Source organism: Gastrolobium bilobum, unplaced genomic scaffold (genome assembly GCF_033153095.1).
Source record: "Gastrolobium bilobum isolate Gb01-03AN ecotype WA unplaced genomic scaffold, APGP_CSIRO_Gbil_v1 utg5155, whole genome shotgun sequence".
Lineage (NCBI taxonomy): Eukaryota > Viridiplantae > Streptophyta > Magnoliopsida > Fabales > Fabaceae > Gastrolobium > Gastrolobium bilobum.
The window spans coordinates 237,895-261,712 of NW_026899054.1; the positions used below are offsets into that span (position 1 = coordinate 237,895).

General features: G+C 35.4%; 2 protein-coding genes across 3 annotated transcripts; one reads left to right on the forward strand and one right to left on the reverse strand.

The window, feature by feature from the left end:
• Window positions 1–1,205: 1,205 nt before the first annotated feature.
• On the forward strand, window positions 1,206–17,122 carry LOC133286617 (mediator of RNA polymerase II transcription subunit 15a-like). 2 transcript variants are annotated; one of them, XM_061484050.1, is made up of 13 exons: window positions 1,328–1,337; window positions 2,615–2,738; window positions 6,698–6,809; window positions 6,922–7,042; window positions 7,643–7,645; window positions 8,416–9,696; window positions 9,837–9,907; window positions 10,745–10,819; window positions 11,195–12,535; window positions 12,698–13,042; window positions 15,086–15,289; window positions 15,583–15,671; window positions 16,762–17,122. In XM_061484050.1, exons 2-13 carry the CDS (start codon window positions 2,674–2,676, stop codon window positions 16,967–16,969), a joined length of 3,915 nt encoding a protein of 1,304 aa, XP_061340034.1. In that variant the 5' UTR covers window positions 1,328–1,337; window positions 2,615–2,673; the 3' UTR covers window positions 16,970–17,122. The 2 variants fall into 2 exon arrangements, with proteins under 2 accessions (XP_061340033.1, XP_061340034.1); XM_061484049.1 differs by lacking the exon at window positions 7,643–7,645 and having other exon boundaries at window positions 1,206–1,337.
• A 2,089-nt stretch (window positions 17,123–19,211) lies between these two features.
• On the reverse strand, window positions 19,212–20,498 carry LOC133286670 (uncharacterized). Its single transcript, XM_061484115.1, has one exon. The coding sequence runs from the start codon at window positions 20,478–20,480 to the stop codon at window positions 19,902–19,904; it is 579 nt and encodes a 192-aa protein (XP_061340099.1). The 5' UTR covers window positions 20,481–20,498; the 3' UTR covers window positions 19,212–19,901.
• Window positions 20,499–23,818: the final 3,320 nt, after the last annotated feature.

Sequence of the window (23,818 nt, forward strand, 5' to 3'; positions counted from 1 at the left end):
CATTTCATCTGCGTAGAGTTTCATATCTCATTGCTCCCAAAAAAAAATTATATTATCATTTACTGATGCTTTTGTATTTCAATTTTTTTTTACAAAGCCAATATATATACAAAAGATGTTATCTGCATGAAACAAATTTTGGGATTTTCAAAAAATCGAAAACCGATCCAATCCAAACCCAAAAAAATTGGATCGGATCGGATCGGATTTGAAAAAAAGTATAAATCGAATGGATGATTACATGATCAAACCGAAGGGATTATTGGATCAGATGATTTTTGCTTCCAAAACTGATCCAATCCAATCCAGACCGCGAACACCCGTACTCATGATGTTTAAGTCTTGATCACGATTAAATAATTATTGAAATATCTATTAGAGAAGTTAATTTCTTGAGATGGTATTCAAATTTTATGCTCAATATTACGAGAGTTACTTGTTTGAAATTTTGCACAAATGGTTTGGCTTCATTCTATTTAATGTGCTAAGCCATTCCGTATTTTGCGCCGTGTAGTAATGTCTCATTTAATACTCTCTTACGTTAAAAAAGTTTATGTTTCGGCAATTTTCCTTAGATTATTATATTAAAGAGAAAAATATTTCTATAATTACTGCAGATAAGTTATCTGTATTTATTTTCAAAACGAAGTTGTTTTGGTATTAAAAAATTAAAAAATTATAATCATAAAGACTATAATAATCCTGAAATAAATTAAAATTATAAAAACACATGATATCTGCCTCAAAACGACGTTGTATTGGGCTTACTGCAGATAACTTATCTCCAGTAATTGCAGAAAAAGAGAACCCTATATTAAAATGAGAAAAGTATTTCTTCCCTTATCGGAAATAAAATTATCTCCAATAAGCTTATAACGATATCATTTTGGATTATAAAAATAAAAAATTATAATGATAAAAACTAATATAACCTTGTAAAATTTTGAAATTACAAAAATATTTTAATTCTTACCCTAAAATAACATCATTTTGGATTCACAGAATATAACTTATCCAGAAAAAAATCCTTTACCCTATTAAAATATGATATAAATACACGACGACATACTAGAATCATTGGTGAATGACACTTTTGAACCATTTCCTATTTTGCTGTTGGTAAGGTTAGTGTTTCTCTTTTATAGCTCCTTCCCTATATATATGAATATTGGATGCTATGTGTGTTTTTTAGTGTGATTTTACGAAATGATTTGTGATGTGATTTCAGTTTAGAATTGAGCTGCGGAAAAACCTCATTCTGTATTCCGACACGGAGGCACCACCGGACGAGTTCCTCTCTCCGCCTCCGTCGCCTCCTCGACTTCGTTACGACGACGGTAGAATCTCTTCTTCTTCTTTTTCATCGTTTTTCTGTCTCGTTCCTGTGTTTGTTTATTCGATTCGATGAATGAATAGAATTTCCCTTTGATTCTCATTATCGTTAATTTTGATTATTATCCAAATAATAATAATATAATGCAATTGTAATTTCTTATCCCAGTTTTTCTGTGGATTAGATTAAGAGGAGGAATTCAAGTGAGGAGGCTATGGTTTGAGGAAATTGGTTAAGGGGAATTTTTTTAACATGAAGAAAAAGAGATACGATATTGACATTTTATTCTCTATTGTAGAATTTTTTTACTTGAGATGAGAACAACTTTGTTGAAGTACAACATGGAGAGAAATAAGCTATCATGCTGTTCTTCATGGGAGTGTTATTTTATTTTTTTTGGGATGAAAAAGTCGATATTTGCCATGAGTATTGAGATACCACTATGCTATTGTTTGTTTTGGTGTTATCTTTATCTCGATTTTTAAAAATCTAGGTTTTCGGAATAAATTTGAAGCTGTAATTCATTGACACTGTTGTTTCTACATCTAACACGTTTAAGACGTCAACACTACATGTTGTCACTTTAATAACTTTAATCAGTGCTGTTAGGTATAAAATTTATTAAAATTTTAATATTTGGCACAATTTAGATAATTTATAAACATTCCTGTTATAGAGGTCCTGTGACGTCCAGTCTCTTCTGTGCTTGTTTGATACTTCCCAAATATCCTCCAATTGGGTCAAGGTTTGGTCCTTTGTTTGTACTGATTTGTGTTCCTGTAAGTCTTTCTTTTGATTTCTTTCAAGTTTTCAAATGAAGTGTCTTTCTTGCTAAGCTTTTTCAGAAATCCAAATCTCCCTGAATGGTTGAGTCTTTTGTTTGGACATTGATTCTTAGTAAGATTAATACAAATGATACTCTACAGCTTCATGGACCAAAGAAAGCTGTCTGTCTGTGTTTTGTGTGATTCTGTTTCAGAAACAGCTGCCCACTTGTTTTTACATTGTATTGGTGCTGGTTTTGTTTGCTATAAGTCGTTTAATATTATGTTCTTCGAGTCTAGGGCAGTTCTTATTGATTTACTTTGGAGGTTTTGGAAATTGGAAGTATCAAGGATGGAAAAACTTTATGCTTGTAGTTCTTTGGTGTGCTCATAGCTGTTATTAGCATGCCGTAGTAATGCTAGGGACATATAATGTCTCTTATGCATATGCATGCCCCTTTATATGTTTCCTTTTATAATCTGATTTGATCAGAATGTTCTTTTTCTTGTGCTTCAGTTAATTTGAATTTGATAGATTCCAATAATTGGAGACCTAATCAAGGTACTGAACCCACTATGGATACCAGTGATTGGAGAGCTCAACTGCCTCCTGATTCGCGCCAAAGAATTGTCAACAAAATGTAAGCGTCAGTTTTAATACTGTATCACTGAGGTTATTTGAATAGTTTTATTATCAGTTGTTGCATATCAAAAGAAAGTTAATAAACAATTAATTAATCCATAACCTGGCTATATTTCCAAAAGGTTTCTTTTGTTTGTCATATAGAAGCAATTCTGTACAAGGAAAATAGAAATGCATGTATGGTGGAAGAACTAAAACATGAGACACGTAACATCATTCTGTATGATTGTCTAATACATATAAAGTATAGAATTTTGCTCAAAATTCTATTTGATATGTGAAGAACAATAATCAAATATATTCATCATCCTTTTCCAAATTGATGTTATTTATTTGAATCACTACTGAATATTGGTTTTTAGTACTGCATCAAGTTCCATGCATGACCTTTAGTATGTCTGTGCTTCAATACTCTTCTTGGATGAGTGAGCAGGAAATGACCATTATTGGTTGTTAAACATTAACACTATAATTTTAAGGTTTGCCAATCATTTGCTGTTGTATTGCACAATATATTAGAATAATTTGGAATAAACTTTTTTGTATCATTAAAGGGTGAGCCTTGCAGCTATGTTAAGGTTGTTGGGACATCGGTCCCTCAAATCAGCGCGGAAGCAAATTAGCAAGTCGGCAGGTCGAGCTAGGAGCTTGGCACTCAGAGGTCGGCCTGAAGTCACCAGGTCGGCCAACACGCAGCAGAAAAACGAAAAATGTGCAGAGGAGAGAGACAGAGAAGAACACAGTCAAATTTTAACATGAAAAACCTTTCTCAATGTGAAGAAGTAAAAATCACGGAACACTAGTCCAAAATCAAACTTCCACTATGAAAATAATGAGTTACAAGAAATCAAACTTCACCAACAAAAGGTGGTTCACTCAAACTTAAATAAAGAAGTCTAACTCTCAATCTTCTCTTTAGAGATATACGTCAGTATGGATGAGGTCAAGAACATACTTGCGTCGTTTGGGTTGATTCGGTCTCACGAAAGAAATCTGGTGCTACTTTCCAGCTAGGTAGTATGTGCAACTCTCCAGCACTTGGCCTTTCAACTGGTTAGAAGTCCCTTCTTGTTCAGGATTTGAATTCTTTTTCACTCATGTGGCCAAGACGTTTGTACCACAACTCCATGCTAGGTCGATAGAGTTGGCTTCTCCACCATTTATCTTTCCTTGCATCACATATAAGGAGTCTTTCTTTTTACCTCGAGCCACCACCAAGTTTCCTTTGGCCAATTTTCATCTACTTCCTCTGAAGTAATTTACTAACCTGGCATCGTCAAGCTTGCCTATCGAGATTAGGTTTAGTCGCATGTCAGGAACATGCCTTACATCCTTCAGTACAAGTCAGCACCCGACATCCGTGGTTAGGGTTACATTATCGACACCATAATCTTGCTTGTCACCTTATTTTCATCTTCACTACTCTGGAATCACCATTTCTATAGGAAGAGAAAAAACCTTTGTGTGGAGTAACGTGGAAGGAGGCACCTAAGTCAACAATCTAGGCACAGTTATCATAAGCTACATTCAAAAAATTGTCTTCTTCGAGAAGAAATATCTCGGCATCAGCATTAGCAACTATCGCAATGATGCTCTTGTCCTATTTCTTCTTTGGAACAATCTGATCCGGCTTCACAGTACCGTTCTTTTCATCTTTCTGCAAAGTCCTGTAGTCAGGCTTTTTGTGGTCTGGCTTCCCACAGTAGAAGCATTTCAATTCATATTTCGACCTAGACCGGCCTCTGGACTTATCATGTCTATCACGACCCCGACTCTTGCTTTGACCCCAGGCGTCGGACCTTCCTCTATTCTCATCCACGTTTGCCTTGGACGTGCTGGTTACACCTCATTCTCTTCTCCTGGATTCTTCATTGAAGAGGCTGTTGGCCACGATATCCATTGTCAAATTTCCATCAAGAGCCGAGTTACTTAAAGTAATTACCAGAGTATCCCAGCTTTTTGCAGCGAGCTCAGCAGCAGTAGAGCCTGCATCTCGTCATCTATCTTCATCTCGGCTTTGGAAAGCTGATTCACAATACCTTTGTAGGTGTAAAAAATCAATTAAACCCAAAACCTTAAAGTGTTGGGTGAGAGCCTTTTTAATGGTTTATATTATTCTCTAACACACCCCCTCACGCAAAATCCCTTTGGACTTGAAGCGTGGATATTACACAGGCCTAATTTTTGGTTTACCTTGTGCTTATTTTAATTCCACTAGAAAGTGAGGCGGTAAGGATCGAACTCGTGACCTTGTGGTCTCTGAAGCTCTGATACCATGTAAAGAACCAATTCAACCCCAAACCTTAAGATGTTGGGTGAAGGCATTTTTAATGGTTTATATTATTCTCTAACAGTGGGTGTTGAGGTGCTCAATCATACTCATGCAGTCCTTGTATTCCAGCTTCACAAGTTGGCGAACCACGTGTGCCTTGTTCCTAGGAGTCTTCTTCTGGATCGTGGACTCCAGCTTCGTCCATAACTCGTACGCATTCTTGAACTCGGCAACGTGCTCAAGAGGCTTTTGTCGATATATTTCCTGATTATGGCCACCGCCTTCTGATTCGGGATTTCCCTTTCCTTCAGGCATCTGGGCTTGGACAATGGGCTCATATAAACTTTTACAGTAGATATGGTATTCCATCATAGGTCTCCAATAAGTGAAATTGTCAGCAGTCAATTTAAACATGTCTCCGTCGTGGGTGGGCAACGCCGTTAGTTTCCATCTCATCTCCTTCAGAACCCTTTGAACCTGGGCTTTGATACCACTGTTGGGACGTCGGTCCCTCAAATCAACGCAGAAGCAAATTAGCAAGTCGGCAGGTCGAGCTAGGAGCTTGGCACTCAGAGGTAGGCCTGAAGTCACCAAGTCGGCCAACACGCAGCAGAAAAACAAAAAATGTGCAAAGGAGAGAGACAGAGAAGAACACAGTCAAATTTTAACATGGAAAACCTTCTTCAATCTGAAGAAGTAAAAACCACGGGGCACTAATCCAGAATCAAACTTCCACTATGAAAATAATGGGTTACAAGAAATCAAACTTCACCAACAAAAGGTGGTTCACTCAAATTTCCCTAAAGATGTCTAACTCTCAATATTCTCTTTAGAGGTATTTTTACTCAACTCTCCTTCTAAACTCCTCCAACCCTCTACCAAGCATATATAGGAGAAGAAGAAGATTCTAGATCATGGAGATACAAGGAGACAACATTGAGCCACGCAAAGGTGTGTCTCCTTGAGCCTCGCACCAAGTGAGAGTTCCCACAACCTTGAGCCTTGTGCCAAGCATTGAAGGAAGGAATGTCCCCAACAAAGGTTGCTTCTTTGTGATCAAAACGTCACAGGTTCGAGTCTAGGAAACAACTTCTTTGTAAAAAGTCAAAGCTAAGGCTACGTACAATCAACTCTCCCTCCTATACTTGCAAAGTTGGGGAGGCTTGTGTACTGGGATTTTCTTTTTTTAAAATTTTGTTTATCATTGTGGAGCCTTGGGTCTGTCCTCTGAATATGGAACACTTTTTTTTAAATTTATTTTAGAGATTTGAAAAAAGGAGGGAGAACAAGGCTTTTGGCAGTGTGCTATCTGTGTAAGAATTATTCCGTTGGAGGGCAGTGCCGTTATAATCAAACAGAAATCTATGTCTTTTCAGTATACAGGTTTAGGATTGTGTATTTAGAGACGTCAGGTGGAAAGCTACAGTAGCTAAAAATTTTATATCCACCAAAAAAAAAAATTCTTATATCCTGATAGGAGACTAAGATGTTACCAAGACCATCACTGCAGTCTATTAATCCTACTCTCTCTCTCTCTCTCTCTCTCTCCCTCTCTCGTTTAAGATTTCTCTAATGATTTCATCAACTTTTTACAGCTAATCGTGTTCTGTCTTTTAAGGATTGTCTGATGATATCTTGATAACTTGCGTTATTTAATTATGAAACTGTTGTTTTTAATTTTGTAGAATGGACACGTTAAAGAAACATCTTCCTGTTTCTGGTCATGAAGGATTAGCTGAACTTCGGAAGATTGCTCAAAGGTTTGAAGAGAAGATTTTTCGCGCTGCAACAAGCCAGGTACATTCATTATTAGGATTGAGGAGCTTCAATTTTCATTTATGGTTACCTAAAATGTATACAATATGGAAGATTGATGGTTTAATGTGGTAATGGTGTTCCCCCTTTTCAGTCTGATTATCTACGGAAAATATCTTTGAAGATGCTTACAATGGAGACAAAATCTCAGAACACCATGGCCAACAATATGCCATCAAATCAAGTTGGCCCTAGCAATAAACCTTCTGATCAAGGTTAGCATTTAATAGCCTTGGTTAGGTGATAGTAGACTGATGAGATACCAAAGTGGCAAATTCTATTTAATTATTTATGTATTTAAATATTTGGAAAAGTATATTTAGCTCCCCTGGGCATTTACAAAGTGCTACCACAAACTTTAAAGTAGTCTCAATTATTTCCTTAATTCTAATTATTTCTCTAATAAATCCTTCCGTTTAACTTCTGTTATGTCCTTAATGGAAGTGCCACTTGGAAAATTTAAGCCCTCCTTTCCTATGTAATTTGGACCCTTTATTAATTTATTTAACCTCTGATTTTATAACTTCCAAAATTAAAAAATAAAAAATTTGAGAAAATAAATAAATTAAAAAATTAATGAGTGTTCTTCCAAATTTATGAAACTGGAGGAAAATGATAGTTCGACGTGAGATTGGGTGGGACAAGTGACCATGTGGTCAGGTCACTGATTTGTTTGACTTACAGGAGGATCTCTATCTCCCAGTCGATCCTGCTCCTCTTCACAAACAGAGTAAGATGAGATCCTTTTTCTCTCTCTATAACCTTACTCTGCATAGTCCACTGCTCCAACTCAAGTATACCGAAAGCAGCTACAGCAGGTTGCAGCCAATCCCCCCAAGTCTTACTGAAGATTGAGAAATTATTGAATTTAGATAAAAAATTTAAATTTAAATAATAAATCAAGGGCTGTGATTGAGAATTTGTCAGGTGGCATTTCTGTTCAGTTAAATATTTAAGGGAAGTTAAATGGAATTATCTATTGGAGTATTAGACAAAATTTAAGGACTAATTGGGATAACTTTAAAGTTCATGGTGTCACTTTACAAATGTCCCAAAGTTTAGGGGAGCCTAATTTACTTTTCCCTTGAATATTTGATTAAATCTTGTCATCCTGTTCTTCTAGTAATTATTTTGATTTTCTGAGTATTCTATTGCTTGAAATATAATATATGTGAACAGAGGTATTGAACACTGCTTTCTGTGTATTGTGCTCATTCAGAATAAAGGTTACAATATATACAATAGACTACTAATTAGCTGTCAGAGAGAAAAAAAATGAATACACCTAAACTTTAGCCATTAGACAGAAAAGTACTAAAAATAGAAAAGGAAATAAATTTACAGATATTAATCTCATGATTTCGGGATTGACCAAATCCCTTAATCCTTGGGATTTTAATTTCGGATTCCATTACTCCATTGGCCATTCATACTATCCTTGTCCTTTGTCGTCCTTTATTTTTTTCTTTTGAACATTTACATTGACCTTTTCCATGTGTTATTAAAATCCAAATGCATACTCATGTTGTAATGTGATCCATAATTTTTTGGTTTTCCTTCTCACTTAGGCAACCAAATTTTTTCATAGGACTTGCTTTGCAGCCTCAAGCTAATAATCCTGGGCAGCAACATCCTATTCCTTTGCCTAGTCAGCCCCAGCAACGTCAGCAGCTGCTATCTCAAAACATTCAAAATAACATTGCACCTCAACCGAACCTTCCACCTGTATCTAGTCTGGCCCAGACTACCAGCCATAATATTGGCCAGAATTCAAACTTGCAGAATGTACCTGGGCAAAATTCAGTGGGGAGCACTACTGGTCAGAATTCCAACGTACAGAATATTTTTCCTGGTTCTCAGAGACAAATGCCAGGAAGGCAGCAGGTTGTTCCCCAGCAGCAATCACAGAATGCACAGCAGTATCTTTACCAACAGCAGCTTTTGAAGCATAACCTTTTGAAGCATAACCAGCTGCAGTCTCAATTCCAGCAGCAACAACAGCAGAACCTTCTGCAACCCAATCAGTTGCAATCTTCTCAGCAGTCAGTCATGCAAACATCATCTGTTGTGCAGCCTTCCATGATGCCAACATCTTCTATATCCAGCATTCCACAGAATCAACAGTCTAATAATGTTCAACAGTCAACACAGTCCATGCTTCAGCATCATCCACAAGTTATCAGGCACCAGCAACAGCAGACTTCTGTTGTACATCAACAACAAACACCAATGACTCAGCAGCCAATCTTGCCTGCACAGCAGCAGCAGCAGCAGCAGCAGCAGCAGGTTATGGTGCCTCAGTCAAATGCAACAAACATGCAACATGCTCAGATGCTTGGGCCACAGACCAATGTTGGTGATATACAGCAATCACAGAGGTTGCTTTCACAGCAGAATAATATTACAAACCTGCAACAACGACAGCAACAACAACAGCAACAGTTGATAAATCAGCAAAACAACCTAGCAAATATACATCAACAACAGTTGGGAAACAATGTCTCTGGGTTACAACAGCAACAGTTGCTTGTACCTGAATCTGGAAACCCAGGCATGCAAACAAGCCATCACTCTTCACACATGCTACAACAATCTAAGGTTCCAATGCAGCAACAAACACAAACAAATGCATCCAATTTGTTACCGTCTCATGTGCAGCAGTCACAGCCACAGGTTGCACCACAGCAATTAATGTCTCAGCCTGCACAGTTGCAACAGCAGTTGGGTTTGCAGCAGCAGCCAAATCCCTTACAACGAGATATGCAGCAAAGACTCCAAGTATCTGGGTCCTTACTTCAACAGCAAAATGTTCTTGATCAGCAAAAACAGTTATATCAATCTCAAAGAGCTCTTCCAGAAACTTCAACAAGTATGTACTTGCATCTATGTATTTCTTCTTTGTAATTATATTTTTTGTGAGTTAATGGCTCTATTAGCAAACGTCAAGTACTCTTATGCATTTCCTAAGCCTTGTATGCTCACGTGTTTTTCATATCATATCTATTGTAGCTTCTCTGGATTCTACAACACAGACTGCACAACCAAGTGGGGTTGATTGGCAAGAAGAAGTGTACCAAAAGGTACTATGCCATTTTTCTTATCACTTTTATTTCCTCCCAAAGTTTTTCTAGGGCAACAGAAATCAGTCAAGCAAACTGTAAAGTAAAATAAAGGAGAGTTATATGATGGTTTTTATTGTGAGAATTTTACTTAATATTAAGAACATGAACTCTTCATTGAGGAAAAGTCATGATTTTTTTTTTTTCAAATATACCCATAGGCAAAGCCCTTCAAAATAAGGGCAAGCCTGAAGTAGTAGTAATTGTTTCTTTGTGATTGAGTATGAAAGGTCACGGGTTCGAATCTAGAAAATGGCCACTTTGCAAAATTGCAAGGATAAGCCTACACACAAGGATTTCCTCACCCTTACCCCCATGAGTCGGGGTTTCATGGGGAGTTGTTGTACCCACAGGTCTGAAATCTTTTATCCATTCTGTGCAATGTTTAAATGAATGATACCCATCTTAAGCATAAAATTTGAAATGGAGCTGCTAATGTTTGACAACAAAAAATAAATTCATTTTTATGTCTTTAGTGAATTTCTTCTATTACTACCCTTTTATCCTCTATTAGTTGTTGCCATTAAGAAAACCTCTTTGTAATTATTAATCAAATGCTATACTATATTCATATGAATGGTATTGCTACGGTTCAACCTGGTGTTATTGTTTATACATCCTCTCAATTTAAGCATCAAAGTGAAACTCACAATTTATGCCTTAGGAAAGAAGAAAAAGAACTTATTGTTATCATCTCCATAAGTGTTAATGCAACAGTGATACGGCTGTTTTTGCATGAGAGATCTCAAGTTTGCTAATGTTTTGATTAGTTGATTCTCTGCTGATTTCAACCTACAGATCCAAACCATGAAAGAAAGCTACTTGCCAGATGTGAATGAAATTTACCAGAAAATTGCTGCTAAAGTTCAGCAGGTATTTTACAATTCTTTTTTAACTTGTCAATTTTAATAGCTGTTATCGGTAAAGCAGCCATTTCCATTTCAATTACAGTGGTAAACACTGGAATTTGCAGCCTGTGCTAAGCAGTAAATACTATTGAGCCTTAACCCCATTCTGAAATGGAGCACTTTATTCCTATTGTTGGCTTATAACATCTTGGGAACCCAAAAATCATTTACTTTTTTTTTTTTTGTTAGCAGGATGCTTTATTCTTGACAATGGAATGTGTTCTATACTTATTAAATCTTAACCTATACCTTGAGGACACTCTCGATAGCATATACCATAATTTATTAATGGATGTGCACTTACATCTGTTTACTCCTTATTTGTGGTTTTCCTTATCAGCATGACTCTCTTCCCCAACAACCGAAGTCAGATCAGATTGAAAAGCTCAGGGCATATAAAATGATGTTGGAGCGTATAATATCATTCTTACAGATTTCAAAGAACAACGTTTTGCCTAATTTAAAGGATAAATTAGGAGCATATGAGAAGCAGATTATAAATCTCATAAATCCACATAGACCTAGGAAAGGCATGTCTTCATTGCAGCCTGGACAGATTCCCCAACCTCATATGCACTCCATGCCACAGCCACAATCCCAAGTTACTCCAGTACAGTCTCATGAAATTCAAATGAACTCTCAGTTGCAGCAAACAAATTTTCAAGGTTCCGTACCAACAATGCAGCATAATAATATTGCAAGCTTGCAGCACAATTCTATGTCTGGGGTTTCGACAGCACAGCAGAATATGATGAATTCTGTGCAACCTGGTACTAATTTAGATTCCGGGCAAGGAAATTCTGTTAACTCTCTGCAACAGGTTTCAGTGAGCTCCCTTCAACAAAACCCTGTTAGCACTCCTCAACAGACTAACATTAATTCCTTTCCAGCTCATGGTGGGGTGAATGTGATCCAACCAAATCTAAATACCCTTCAGTCAGGTTCCAGTATGCTTCAACACCAACTGAAACATCAGCAGGAACATCAGATGCTGCAGAGTCAACAGTTCAAACATTATCAGCAACGACAGTTGATGCAGAGGCAGCAGCAGCAGCAGCAACTACACCAGCCAGCAAAGCAACAGCTCTCTGCACAATTGCAGGGACATCAAATGCCTCAGCTTAATCAAATGAATGATATGAATGATATAAAAATGCGACAAGGAATGGGTGTTAAGCCAGTCTTTCAGCAACATCTTACCTCAGGTCAACACTCTGCTTATTCCCATCAACAGTTGAAACAAGGGGGTCAATTTCCTGTTTCTTCACCCCAACTCCTTCAGGCTGCATCTCCTCAGATTCCACAACATTCATCTCCTCAGGTTGACCAGCAAAATCATCTTCTGTCCCTAACAAAAGTTGCAACTCCTCTGCAGTCTTCTAATTCACCTTTTGTGGGCCCTACTCCTTCACCTCCCTTGGCTCCATCTCCTATGCCAGGAGATTCGGAGAAGCTCATTCCTGGTGTTTCATCATTATCAAATGCTGCAAATATTGGGCATCAACAAACAGGGGGTGCAGCAGCACCAGCTCAGTCCCTTGCCATTGCGACTCCTGGGATATCAGCCTCTCCTTTGTTGGCAGAGTTCAGTGGTCCGGATGGTGCTCAAGGAAATGCTTTAGCAGCCACTTCTGGGAAGTCAACTGTTACAGAGCAGCCTCTTGAACGCCTAATTAAAGCGGTTAGTCAAGCAAGCTGATATTGTGCTAGCCTAATCAGTTGTTCTGCCTACAAGTTTTTTACTGGATATGACAAATTACAGACAGAAAAGGTTCCCTTAATTATTTTATTGTTTTATGTTGGAGTTATAGATGACAAATTTATGTTTAAATCATGATTTCAGGTGAAATCAATGTCACCTGAAGCACTGAGTGCTGCGGTCAATGATATTGGTTCAGTTGTCAGCATGAATGATAGGATAGCAGGATCAGCTCCGGGTAATGGATCCAGAGCTGCTGTTGGTGAGGATTTGGTTTCCATGACTAATTGTCGTCTTCAGGCTAGAAATTTCATTACTCAAGATGGTACAAATGGAATTAAGAGGATGAGACGCTACACCAGTGCCATACCCTTGAATGTTGTATCATCTGCTGGTAGCATGAATGATAGTATGAAGCAGTTGACTGCGTTAGAGGCTTCTGATCTGGAGTCAACTGCAACATCTAGTGTGAAGAAGCAAAAGATTGAGGTACTAAATTATATGTTCTTAACTGTTACGTTTTATTTTATAATGGATATATTTTATTGTCATTGCTCTTTGTTCGTTGGCTAGACATTGAGATTTGTAAATGGGCTTGTACATATGATTATAGATGCACTAACATGTAATCTACATTACTTCTGCACCCTTTTTATTTAACACACTGCCTTGCCCAACTAAAAGTTCAAGAGCTTTTATATCTTCTGACTATGAAGACCTGAAGTAAAAAAAGATAGTTGAATTTAGAAGAGCGAAGAAAGGTGCAATTTCATGTTCACACATTTAGGCAGTAAATACAGAACTTAGAACTCATTTAGAAGTTATATTTCAAAATGCATTTCCAGCTAAACGCTGTTAACCAAATTTCAGATTTTGATGTCTGAACTTCAAGCACAGCTAACAGTAGCAAAAATGTAGCACAACACGAGGGAGGGGTGGGACAAAGGGAAAGAAAGAAACATGTGGTTGGATATTTGAACTGATGTATACTTGTATACTGCAGAAGCACAAGTTATTTGCGTCCATCAGTATCTTAAATATACAGGAAATGAAAAAGAAAATTGTGTCGTTTGTTCTTTTTTATTTGTGACACTGCTGTGTGGTTGTTTACTGAATTGGAATTATTTATGGTTGTAATTGTAGCTATTTATTTAATTAAGCAAAACAGCCTGTTAATGATTCAACAACTCACTGAGTGGGATTTGTTACATGGATCAAATGAGGTTGATGTCATTGGGCTCTATCAAAAAACATATTTTCAATAAATCGATTTAGAGTATGGTATTTTCTAATGGTTTTCGCCAAAGTTTTCTTTGTACTCTACATCTTTTGGTTCTTCTAATCAGACTATCTTTCATTTGACCTATTTTTCTACTAGAGTCTCCATTGGTCTTCTCCTTACATGTCAAATCCATCTTAGGCATGTTTTTGTCATCTTCTCCTTAATAGGTGTTTAACTTTCTCCCAAAAAAACACACTCCTAGTCTTATCAAATGTAACTACGTGATATAGTAATTACTAATCAGTAAAATAATGACAATAACAAATAATCAAGATAAACAATTATTGTAGTAATTAAACAATATAACAATTATTTAGTGGTTAGGCTGATGCATGTAGTTGTCTGTATTAAATTATTTTTATTTTGATTAATAATTTGTCCCGTGTTCACAAACAGTCTTTATCCTCCCCAGTCCCCACTTAGTAACAATGATCAAGTATGCCATGAACTTAAAAGCTTAAAACCTATTGTTGGTCTAACTCTATTACGTAAATAATTTTAGGTTTTTATGTTATTGATGTGGCATTCCATTGGATTCATCATATGATTGATAGAATTTTACATCTCCTGGTACCTATTAAAATCTGTTTCATTAAAGCATGATGGTTCATCAGATAATAGGTTTTAAAATACTTCTAAAGTTATAATTAATAGGATGATGATCCTTGGTGACTGAAAGGTCACGGGTTGGAATTCAGAAAATATCCTCTTTGCAAATATACAAGAGCAATTAAGTTGCATACAAAGATTGTCATCATCCCTACCCTCGTTAGTCAGAGTTTAATAGGGAGTATTTTTTATATAATTGCTAGTAAATCACTGTATAATTTCTGGATTTTTTCTGGACTTGGTGTTTAATTTTTGTGCTGTATTGGTCTTTGATACATTCAGGGAAATAACAGGTCCAAAATCCTTTCAAAGTCTACGCTTGGAGGCTTAGGACAATTGAAAACTAAGGAGTTAATTAGTGTGTTAGCACATTAGTGTATTAATTAAGCAGTTATGTGTTAATAAGACAGGTAGTGTCCTTTATGACAGTTACTAGCAGTTATTGCTATGTAATGAGAGGATCTCTCCTCAGTTAGGAAAAGTTAGTCAGTTTTTAGATTTGGATGTTAAGGGTTGGAAGTAACTCTTTAGGATGGAGAATGCTCCTTGATGGGGGAATACCTCTTGTATTGTTGAACTTACAAAAATAAATCTGTGTTCCGCTACTTCTGAAATGGAACTTATGTGACTTATGTTGGCAGGTTAATCATGCCCTTTTGGAAGAAATAAGGGAAATTAATAACCAACTTATTGACGTAGTAGTAGACATAAGTGACGAAGATGTTGATCCAACTGTAGCTGCTATTGCTGCTGCTGAAGGGGCAGAAGGGACAATTGTCAAATTTTCTTTCATTGCTGTGGCTCTCAGTCCAAGCTTAAAATCTCAATATGCTTCAGTGCATATGGTGGGCTTCCAGATCCTACAATTACAACAATTTTAAAGCCCTTTTTTCATTATTTTAAGCCTCTTATTTATTTATATATTTATTATTTATCTTACTCTCTAATTTATTTATCTTATCTATTTTTCTCTTTTTTTTATTCTTATTCTATTACTATTATTAACCTCCTTTTCTTCATTTCCCCTAATCTTTTCTTGGTTCATCAACCGTCAACCCCAATTAGTTTAAGATTTAGGTATTGTTGATGTCAGTGTTGTTGATTTTGTTGGCCTCATTTGCGTTTTATTACTGTGCAGTCACCTATTCTGCCCCTGCGTTTGCTGGTTCCTGCAAATTACCCTAATTGTTCTCCCATACTCCTAGACAAGCTTCCAGTTGAACCCAGGTGAGATAATGAGCATATGGGCATCTCTTACTTTTGTTATAATTGTTTTAAACAAAAATTATGTATTTTCCTCTAACCATCAATGGTCATGGCACATAGGCGCTTTCCTTACTTTTATCAACAGAAAGGGGAAATATTCTAATAGAAACCCGAATTCCCTAATCACTAGAGTGTGGTGTAGGAAAGGGAAACGGGGAGCATTGCCAATTATGGCAAGAGGAGTGTGACTCCACCTTTGGCGATAGATGAGGGATAAAACAGTAAGGGTAGGGGAAGAGAGAGGTAGGGAAGAATTTGGATAGGGAGTTTGTAAGCTGAGACTGGCCTCTCGAATGCCAGCTATCAGTTCTCTATTCAGCTGTTAAGTCACTTACTCACTCTTGCGCATTAATATTTATTAAGCTAGGGTTTTCTGCATATGTAAACATACGGAAATTATGCATGGAATCCAGAAATTTTATGGTTTAGACGTCTGTTGAGATTATTTGCTGGTTCCTTTCCAAATATTTAAGCCTGTAGTTTTGAATGTCATCAATTCAATTTTGTTTGATGATGGTTTCCTCATCCCTTAATTTATTCTGATTTTATTGATTAAAATTCTGAAGTTGGTCAATATAATCATGAGGACAATAAAAACATAAGGACTAAGCCAATTTATCTTTTATTTCTGGTTTGATATGTATGGGAAAGAAGAATTGCTTAATTTAGAAAAGAACTCTCAAATATCATCCTCTACTGCTGAAAACTTAGATTTTGCTCTTTAAAGAGCATGTGATTTTAAAGTAGATGGCAAGACAAGTTTTGCCATAAGTCAATGTATAGCTGATGGAGGGACCTGATGACACATCCATATTCTAACGTGCTAGTGAGACTTGGTATTTTTAATCTTAATTGTTCTCTGAAAAGTTTGTTTTTTCCCTTCCAAATAGAGATGATCTACTTAATGCACGTCTGACTTTTCACCCTCTCCATAGTTTCTTTTTTTTCTTTTTCTTTTTTTAGTACAACTCCATAGTTTATTTTATCTGTGCTGAGAAATCTATGGTTTCTAATGCAAAGTGGTATTGCATCTGTCATTTTATTCTGACAGTAAGGAGAACGAAGATCTTTCAGTGAAGGCAATGTCAAGGTTTAGCATTTCCCTGCGTAGTTTGTCACAACCTATGTCCCTTGGGGAAATAGCAAGGGCTTGGGATGTTTGTGCTCGCAGAGTTATTTCTGAGCATGCACAGCTAAGTGGTGGAGGAAGCTTCAGCTCTAAGTACGGAACTTGGGAGAATTCCTTGACCTCTGCATAATGATCCTTGCCATTCCATGCAGATCTTTTTGTTTTGGCCTAAAAGTTGTCAAACTTCCTGTTAATAATTAAAACTTCCTGTTAATAATCAAGTTATTGGATGTAGATAAAAGCCTACTTGTGAAGTAATACCATGAAGTCATTTCAATTTATATACTCCGTTGCTTTTTTTTGCATTCGTCAAGTTAACATGGTTAGCCCGTTTTAGTGGAATTATATAATGCATAATCTCGTATTAAGTAGAAAATTCATGTTTCTATTTGTGTACTTCTAAATTGCCATGTGTGCTGTTGCCGAAGGCCATCTTCATAATCTAATTAAAGGTAGTCTAAGGGGGTGGGGGTGTTTGGTAGGTGGATTTTTTTGAGAATGCTAGAAAAGTGGTAGATGAAATTCACAAATGATCATGTTTGGTATGGAGTAGGAAAAATTTGATTAGGAAAAAAAATTTGATGGGAGAATTTGTAGTGTAAAAATGTAGGAAAATACCCACTTGGGAATACTATTTTGATGGTGATATTTTGATTTTTCCAGCAAATTCAAATTTGTAGCAATTTTATACAAAAAAATTTCTGGTAATATTTTGGATTATCAAACAATTTGTTTTTTAACTTTTTCGGAAAAATCATTTTTCAACCTTTTTCACCATTTTCTCATTAATTATATTTTCTTAGTAAAAAAAAAAATTTCTTCTACCAAATGCCCCTGAAAGAAATGCAAAGGATATCATTTTTTTCCTTTTTATATCTCTGAATAAATAAGGAAGCTTAATGCGTTGCTTTACTGATGATATTCTTGTACTGAATGAATTTCTCTTTTAATTCTTGTGTTCGCTAGTTGCTTTTTGTCTTTACTAGTCACGCAAATAAAATCCTTTATGAATAAATAATTAAATATTATCAAGTTTCGTTAGGCTTAATTAAGTAGCTGGTTGAGTGGAGATGAGCGAAAAGTTGGCGCATGGGAGCTAAGCAGGTGGGGGTGAGAATATGTGTTCGAATCTCCCTAGTACCATTTTTGGGAGGGATTTAAAACTTTAATCTTAGACCTGCCTCGAATCGAGTTAGTTGCGAAGCAATGAACCGATTGGAATATTTCCAAAAAAAAAAAAATCCGAAGTAATAATAGTACAATGATTTACTATTAAAAAGTGTCAATAGGCTAACCTATTTTTACCAAATAACAGATGGCACGCGACATGGCAATTGGCAAGCGGAGAGAATTCAGCGCAGCACATTAAGTCAAAAATAATAGGTGGAAAATAATAGAGAAGCTGAAGGGAACAAGAACTAGAAATAGCTCTTCAAAGTATTAAATGTAAATACTTTTAGGAATCGATCCTTAAACCAATTTCACGTTACTTCGTGATATGATATTTTTATGTATATTTTTTTCTTTATTAATGATAATTGGACATCGTTTATTTAATGCATATAAAAAGAGAAAGATAGATACAAAAATTTAATATAATTATGTCATATGAAATTTTAACACGAGAAAATTCACTCCCTAAAAATATAGAGCGAGATGAGAGACAGAGAGATTGGGGAATGAAGATTAAGGAGAATACTTAAATTATTTCTTTTTTGTATGTACTAATAATTTATAGAATTATAACTTCAACAAAAATAAGAAAATTTTAATTTAAATTAAAAAATAATATCACTCATAAGATAACTATTAATAATATAATTTAAACAACTAAATAAAAATAAATTAATCTAATAACAAATAACCAGGATAAAGAAATAATACTAAATCTTGAAGCCACACTATATGAAAAATAATTTTTAATTGTCAATTACATAAATGATAGTAGATAATAGATTTAGTCTAACTATTTTTTTTCTTTTAGTAAATCTTGGTCTAACTATTTTATAAACCCTGAAATGTCTGATTTTCCTTTTTATCCGAAAATTGTTGAGTCTAATTTCAAATTAATTTTCCCTAATCATATCTATATATATTATCAAGTCATATTCCAGCAACTCTTAGGCTTTGTAAATTTCAGTTTCATAAATTTTTGCGGATACTCTTATTTCCTTAAGTACGCATTAATTGTTATTGTTTAGCCCATGATACTGTCTAATAAAAATAAAAAAAACTTTACATGGAAGTGGATGCTAGACTCATAATTACACGAACAAAAATGGGGTCCTCACTGTTCAATCCACAGTGTTCCTAAACAATAAGAGCTTGGCTATGTGCTACTCAAGTGTCACCACCATCTCACAAGTCAGAATCTACAATCACCACTTTGAGTAAATAAATGGACATCATCTTGTGTCGCATGTTTAGGGAGTGGGGCAGTTCCATCTTTTCCCTTCTTCAGCATGTTGCAGTGTTCATACAATAACATGTTGGTCAAGGCTCTTATAGTTAAAAAGATGTAGTAAAATATTTATTTGCTGATTGTGAGAAAAGCAGGTTCACTCAACTCAATAATTAAAAGACATAAATCCCAAGGTTTTATATCAACTATAAAATATAAAATATACTTTTGTTAATGTGTATATATATTCTCAACTACAAGACAGTACAAACAATGCATAAAACTCAAGTCAAGCAGAGACCCAATTGCTAACATAACAGAACTAAAAATCTACCTCAATCATTCTCTCCCCATAAAATACGCTAATCTGATTGCAAACTTTTCCCCTATCAAAGCTAAAAGACATCAACATACAAAAGCAAAGTAGACAATCTCATTACTGAAACAGACAGGTGCTAAAGTTAAGTACCTATCTGCATGACCCCACACCACTAAAAAGAAAAGACCAACAAAAGTCTGAGAAAACACATTCAAATCTCTCTGGTGGAAGAACCAAAAAAATCCCATCTCTCACCAATTAACTTAAAACCAGGGATAGATAGAATTAACCCCTAGAGATAAAGTTAAGATTAAAAAAAAAAAAAAAAAAAAAGGAAAAGTTTTAGTTTGGCTTTAGATCCTGAAACATGGTATCCCACCTGATATCTTCAACAGCAGATGACCAGTAGCCATCATCATCTTCTTCCATCTTTTCCTCCTTCTGAAAATGATACACCATAGGACTAGAAAAACCATCAAGACAAGGCACTATTGTAGGACTTCCATTTGTGAGCAAGAGCCTCTCTTGCTTAGCCACCATCAACTTTTTGTTCCTCTTCATCACAGCACTCTTCCATCTTGTCCCATAACCACTACCAGGCCTTGTTGGAACCACAACAAGTGCTGTTGATTCTTCACAACGAGTCAATGTTCGAATGTAATTAGATAAGCACCTCTTTGTCCTCTTAATAGCCATCACGAGCCTTGCCACTGGACGTGGCCTCTTTCCCTTCTCTTTCCTTGCAAGCTTGAGAATTTCTAGCCTGTGCTTTGCTATGGAGATTCCCATGCTCTGGAGAAACTCATGGTTGAAGTAAATCATGTCTTCTTCTTCAAGCTCATTGTGAGCAAAAGCAAGGCCATACTCATACACTAGGGATGGTTCTAGGCCTGTTTTTGAAAGCCAGGAGAACCAATCCATGGTTTTTGATCACTTGAAGGAATGTGTATGTGACTCTATGTTATGTTATGACCTTCAACTTCAAGAGGGTTGTATATATATATATAAAAAAATGGGGTGAATGGTAAAGTGAAACTGAAAAGAAATGGTTAAGTCTGAGGAGTGACTTGGACTTTATGGGGTTGATATATGCTTTTGTAAAATTGGTTATATATTAGTTGAATCTTGAGAGTGACTAAAGAAAAAGTAAGTAGAGGGTGTGTGTGTGTGTGTGTGTGTGGGGTAGGTAACCCATGTTCATGTTCCCTCCAAAAATTGTCCAAGTGTGATCAAACTTTGAGGAGTAAGACTAAGACCAAAGAATTTCTTGTGTGGAAAATGGAAATATAATCCCTTCAATCACGGGTATGGGGAAAGTATGACCCTTGTGGTTGTGGGGCCATCCAATACTTGTTTGGTGAAAGTAGTTGACAGTAAAGTAACATATATGCAACAGTTAAGACTTGGTATATGGCAACCCATTCAGTACTTCTATTCTTTGGCTATCAAATGAATTACATATGATTTATCTCCCATAACTTCTAAAACTTGTCCCAAGGACTATGACCATCCTGTTCTGCTGCTATACTTTCTTGTTGCACTTTCCTAGTAAGTTAAAGAAGAAGAAAAAAATTATTTTTATACATTAAGAGGAAGCACTAACTATAGTTGAGCACAATATAATGCCTGATTAGTTTGCACGTTTGAACTCTTGCAACCATCAAAGGTCTAAATTTGCACTAATGATGATATTTTTCTCATGAGCAATATCATAATGCCATATATGATAAGAAAAGCTCTAACGAGTAACGACAGAGATGCATTATTAAGCACCATGACACAAAGCCAGTTACAAGATTTTGTCCTCATTTATAACAAAATGAACCTAAAGTTATTACTACTGAAAACATCTTTCTGTTTCTATATATAGGGATTCCTGATTAGGGATAACGGCATTCTTCATTATTTTCTTTCTTTAGTCAAGAATGATGAATTCTGATTCTTTAACTTCTTAAAAAACTGTTATGAGTTTCCATTATAAGTAATGAACCTATATATGCATAACCTCAGAAAATGACAATGTTTTAGCTTATTACTTTCAGACATCAGTGTCAGTTGCCATGTGAGGTTCTTTTTTTTTTTTTTTTTTAATAATAATTAATTCAATAACTTTCAAAAGTTAATGCTGCTTTCTCAAAAAAATATAAAAGTGAAGCTGAAAATAAGAACAAAATGTAATACATAACTTGTTTAGGCTGGTTACATGACAAGTCACTTTTTAGCTGAATCAGAAGAGCTTGTCGCGACTCTTAATAAATGGCTCAAACACTATCCATTGTCTCCTAAGGCACTAAAATACAGTTTTATTGGTGTCCCAATTTTCCTTTACCTTCACATGCTCTTATCAATTCGAATTTGAATCTATACAAGTTCACGGACACAAATTGAAATATCAGATTACTATTCCCATGTGAATTAGCATTTAGAATGATGATATGCTCACACATTTAATTTTCTATATGTACACTCTTTCTTAGGCTATTTGACCATTTTACCCCTCATTAATTAATTAATAATCATTTTGCCCCTGATTTGAAACTATCTACCAATCTGCCCCTCTTTAATCGACTACCTTGCATTTTTAATCGACTAAATCTCCTTACTTAATCGATTAAAAAATCATACTGACTTGTTTTCCTTTGTTGTCTGTTGGGAGATTTAGTCGACTAAATAGGGAGATTTAGTCGACTAAATAGGGAGATTTAGTCGATTAAATCTCCCAACAGCCATTTTTGCCTGTTTTGACCATTTAGTCGATAAAAAATGCAAGGTAGTCGATTAAAGAGGGACATATTAGTAAATAGTTTCGAAATAGGGACAAAATAGTTATTAATTAATTAATAAGGGACAAAAGGGTAAAAAAGCCCTCTTTCTTATGAGTCACTTATTTTTTTACGCTCATTTTACTTCCACCTCTGACGCTAGGTTTGAGACAATTACTATGCTCAAACCTAATTAAGTAGGTCTACTTTTTGTTGAATCATGTCAATTTTTATTAAAGCTGGATTTGAAGTTTTTGATGCAAACAAGAGTGAAAAAAGTGCATGAATTAATTGTAACCCGCTTAAATTAATCAAGGTTTAGATCTCACAAAACTCCATATTAGTCACGTGGCACTTGCTGTTCATGAAAGCAATCGAATTTGTTTTTTTTTTTGGCTTTTTATCTATATGGTTCTAAGGACCAACCAATACAATGTTTGTGTATCAACCTAAGGCAAAGATAATCTTAGCACAAATTCGAATTTCATGTAAAATCATGTATGACGGGGATATGTTGACACACAAAATTAGATAGAACCCATTAAAAAGAAGAAAAAAATAAATTTCACCTAATTTTTTGTGTGTTGTATGAGATATATTTTCGAATAATAATAAACTAGACAGAACTTTGATCACGTTATCATTTGAGCACCATGCAATTTGTGTAAGCAAATAAATATGTGGTTCCTCTGCATTGAGCCAAACAAACAATGCATAATTATTATAAAAAAAAAAAATGAACGAGTGTTAATTGATGAGCATTAAGTATCTAGTTATGTCTTTAAGTTATTTTAAAGATAAATTAATAATTAGTTAATTGCATTTGGTTGGTGAAAGTGCGTTCGATTGTGGACATCATAATTGAGTTTATGGGTATCAACAAGCGTTAAGCATCAGCTTTGCAAAACCGATCCACCTTTTAACACGAAACCAACCAAAGATGGTTAAGAAATAATTATTTGGTACTTCACATCATAAATGCGCATGTAAATTCCAATGGAAAGGGGACTAGAAAATGCTGCATAGAATAGAAGGAACTCGTATTAGAAACTCTATACAATAAGTCATTAAAATTAGTTCGATAATAAATCATTTCGATAGATTATATTAGGTTATATATTCAATTTTTATTTATATAAAATAAAATAAAATAAAAAACTATAGAACGTACAGTAGATACTTTGCGTGCAGGCCATATAAAAATATGACTATAAAAAATGGGCCACGTGATGTGTGAGAACTCAACTTTAAAGTAATTGTCTTAAGTTACTGTTCCATAACATCAATGGGCTAACCCATGTTACTTCATTTATATCTTCTTCTTTTTAAATCACTTTTTTTTTTTTTTAAATCAACTTCGTTTATTTCTTCCCAGCTAGAAGTGGTTGACAATAGCTTATTGGTTTTGTCAAATAATAACAATTCTAAAATCGATGCAAAATTAATGACATCGATAAGGGGGGAAAAAAGTTATAAAGTTAAATGCTTTTTGTGCGC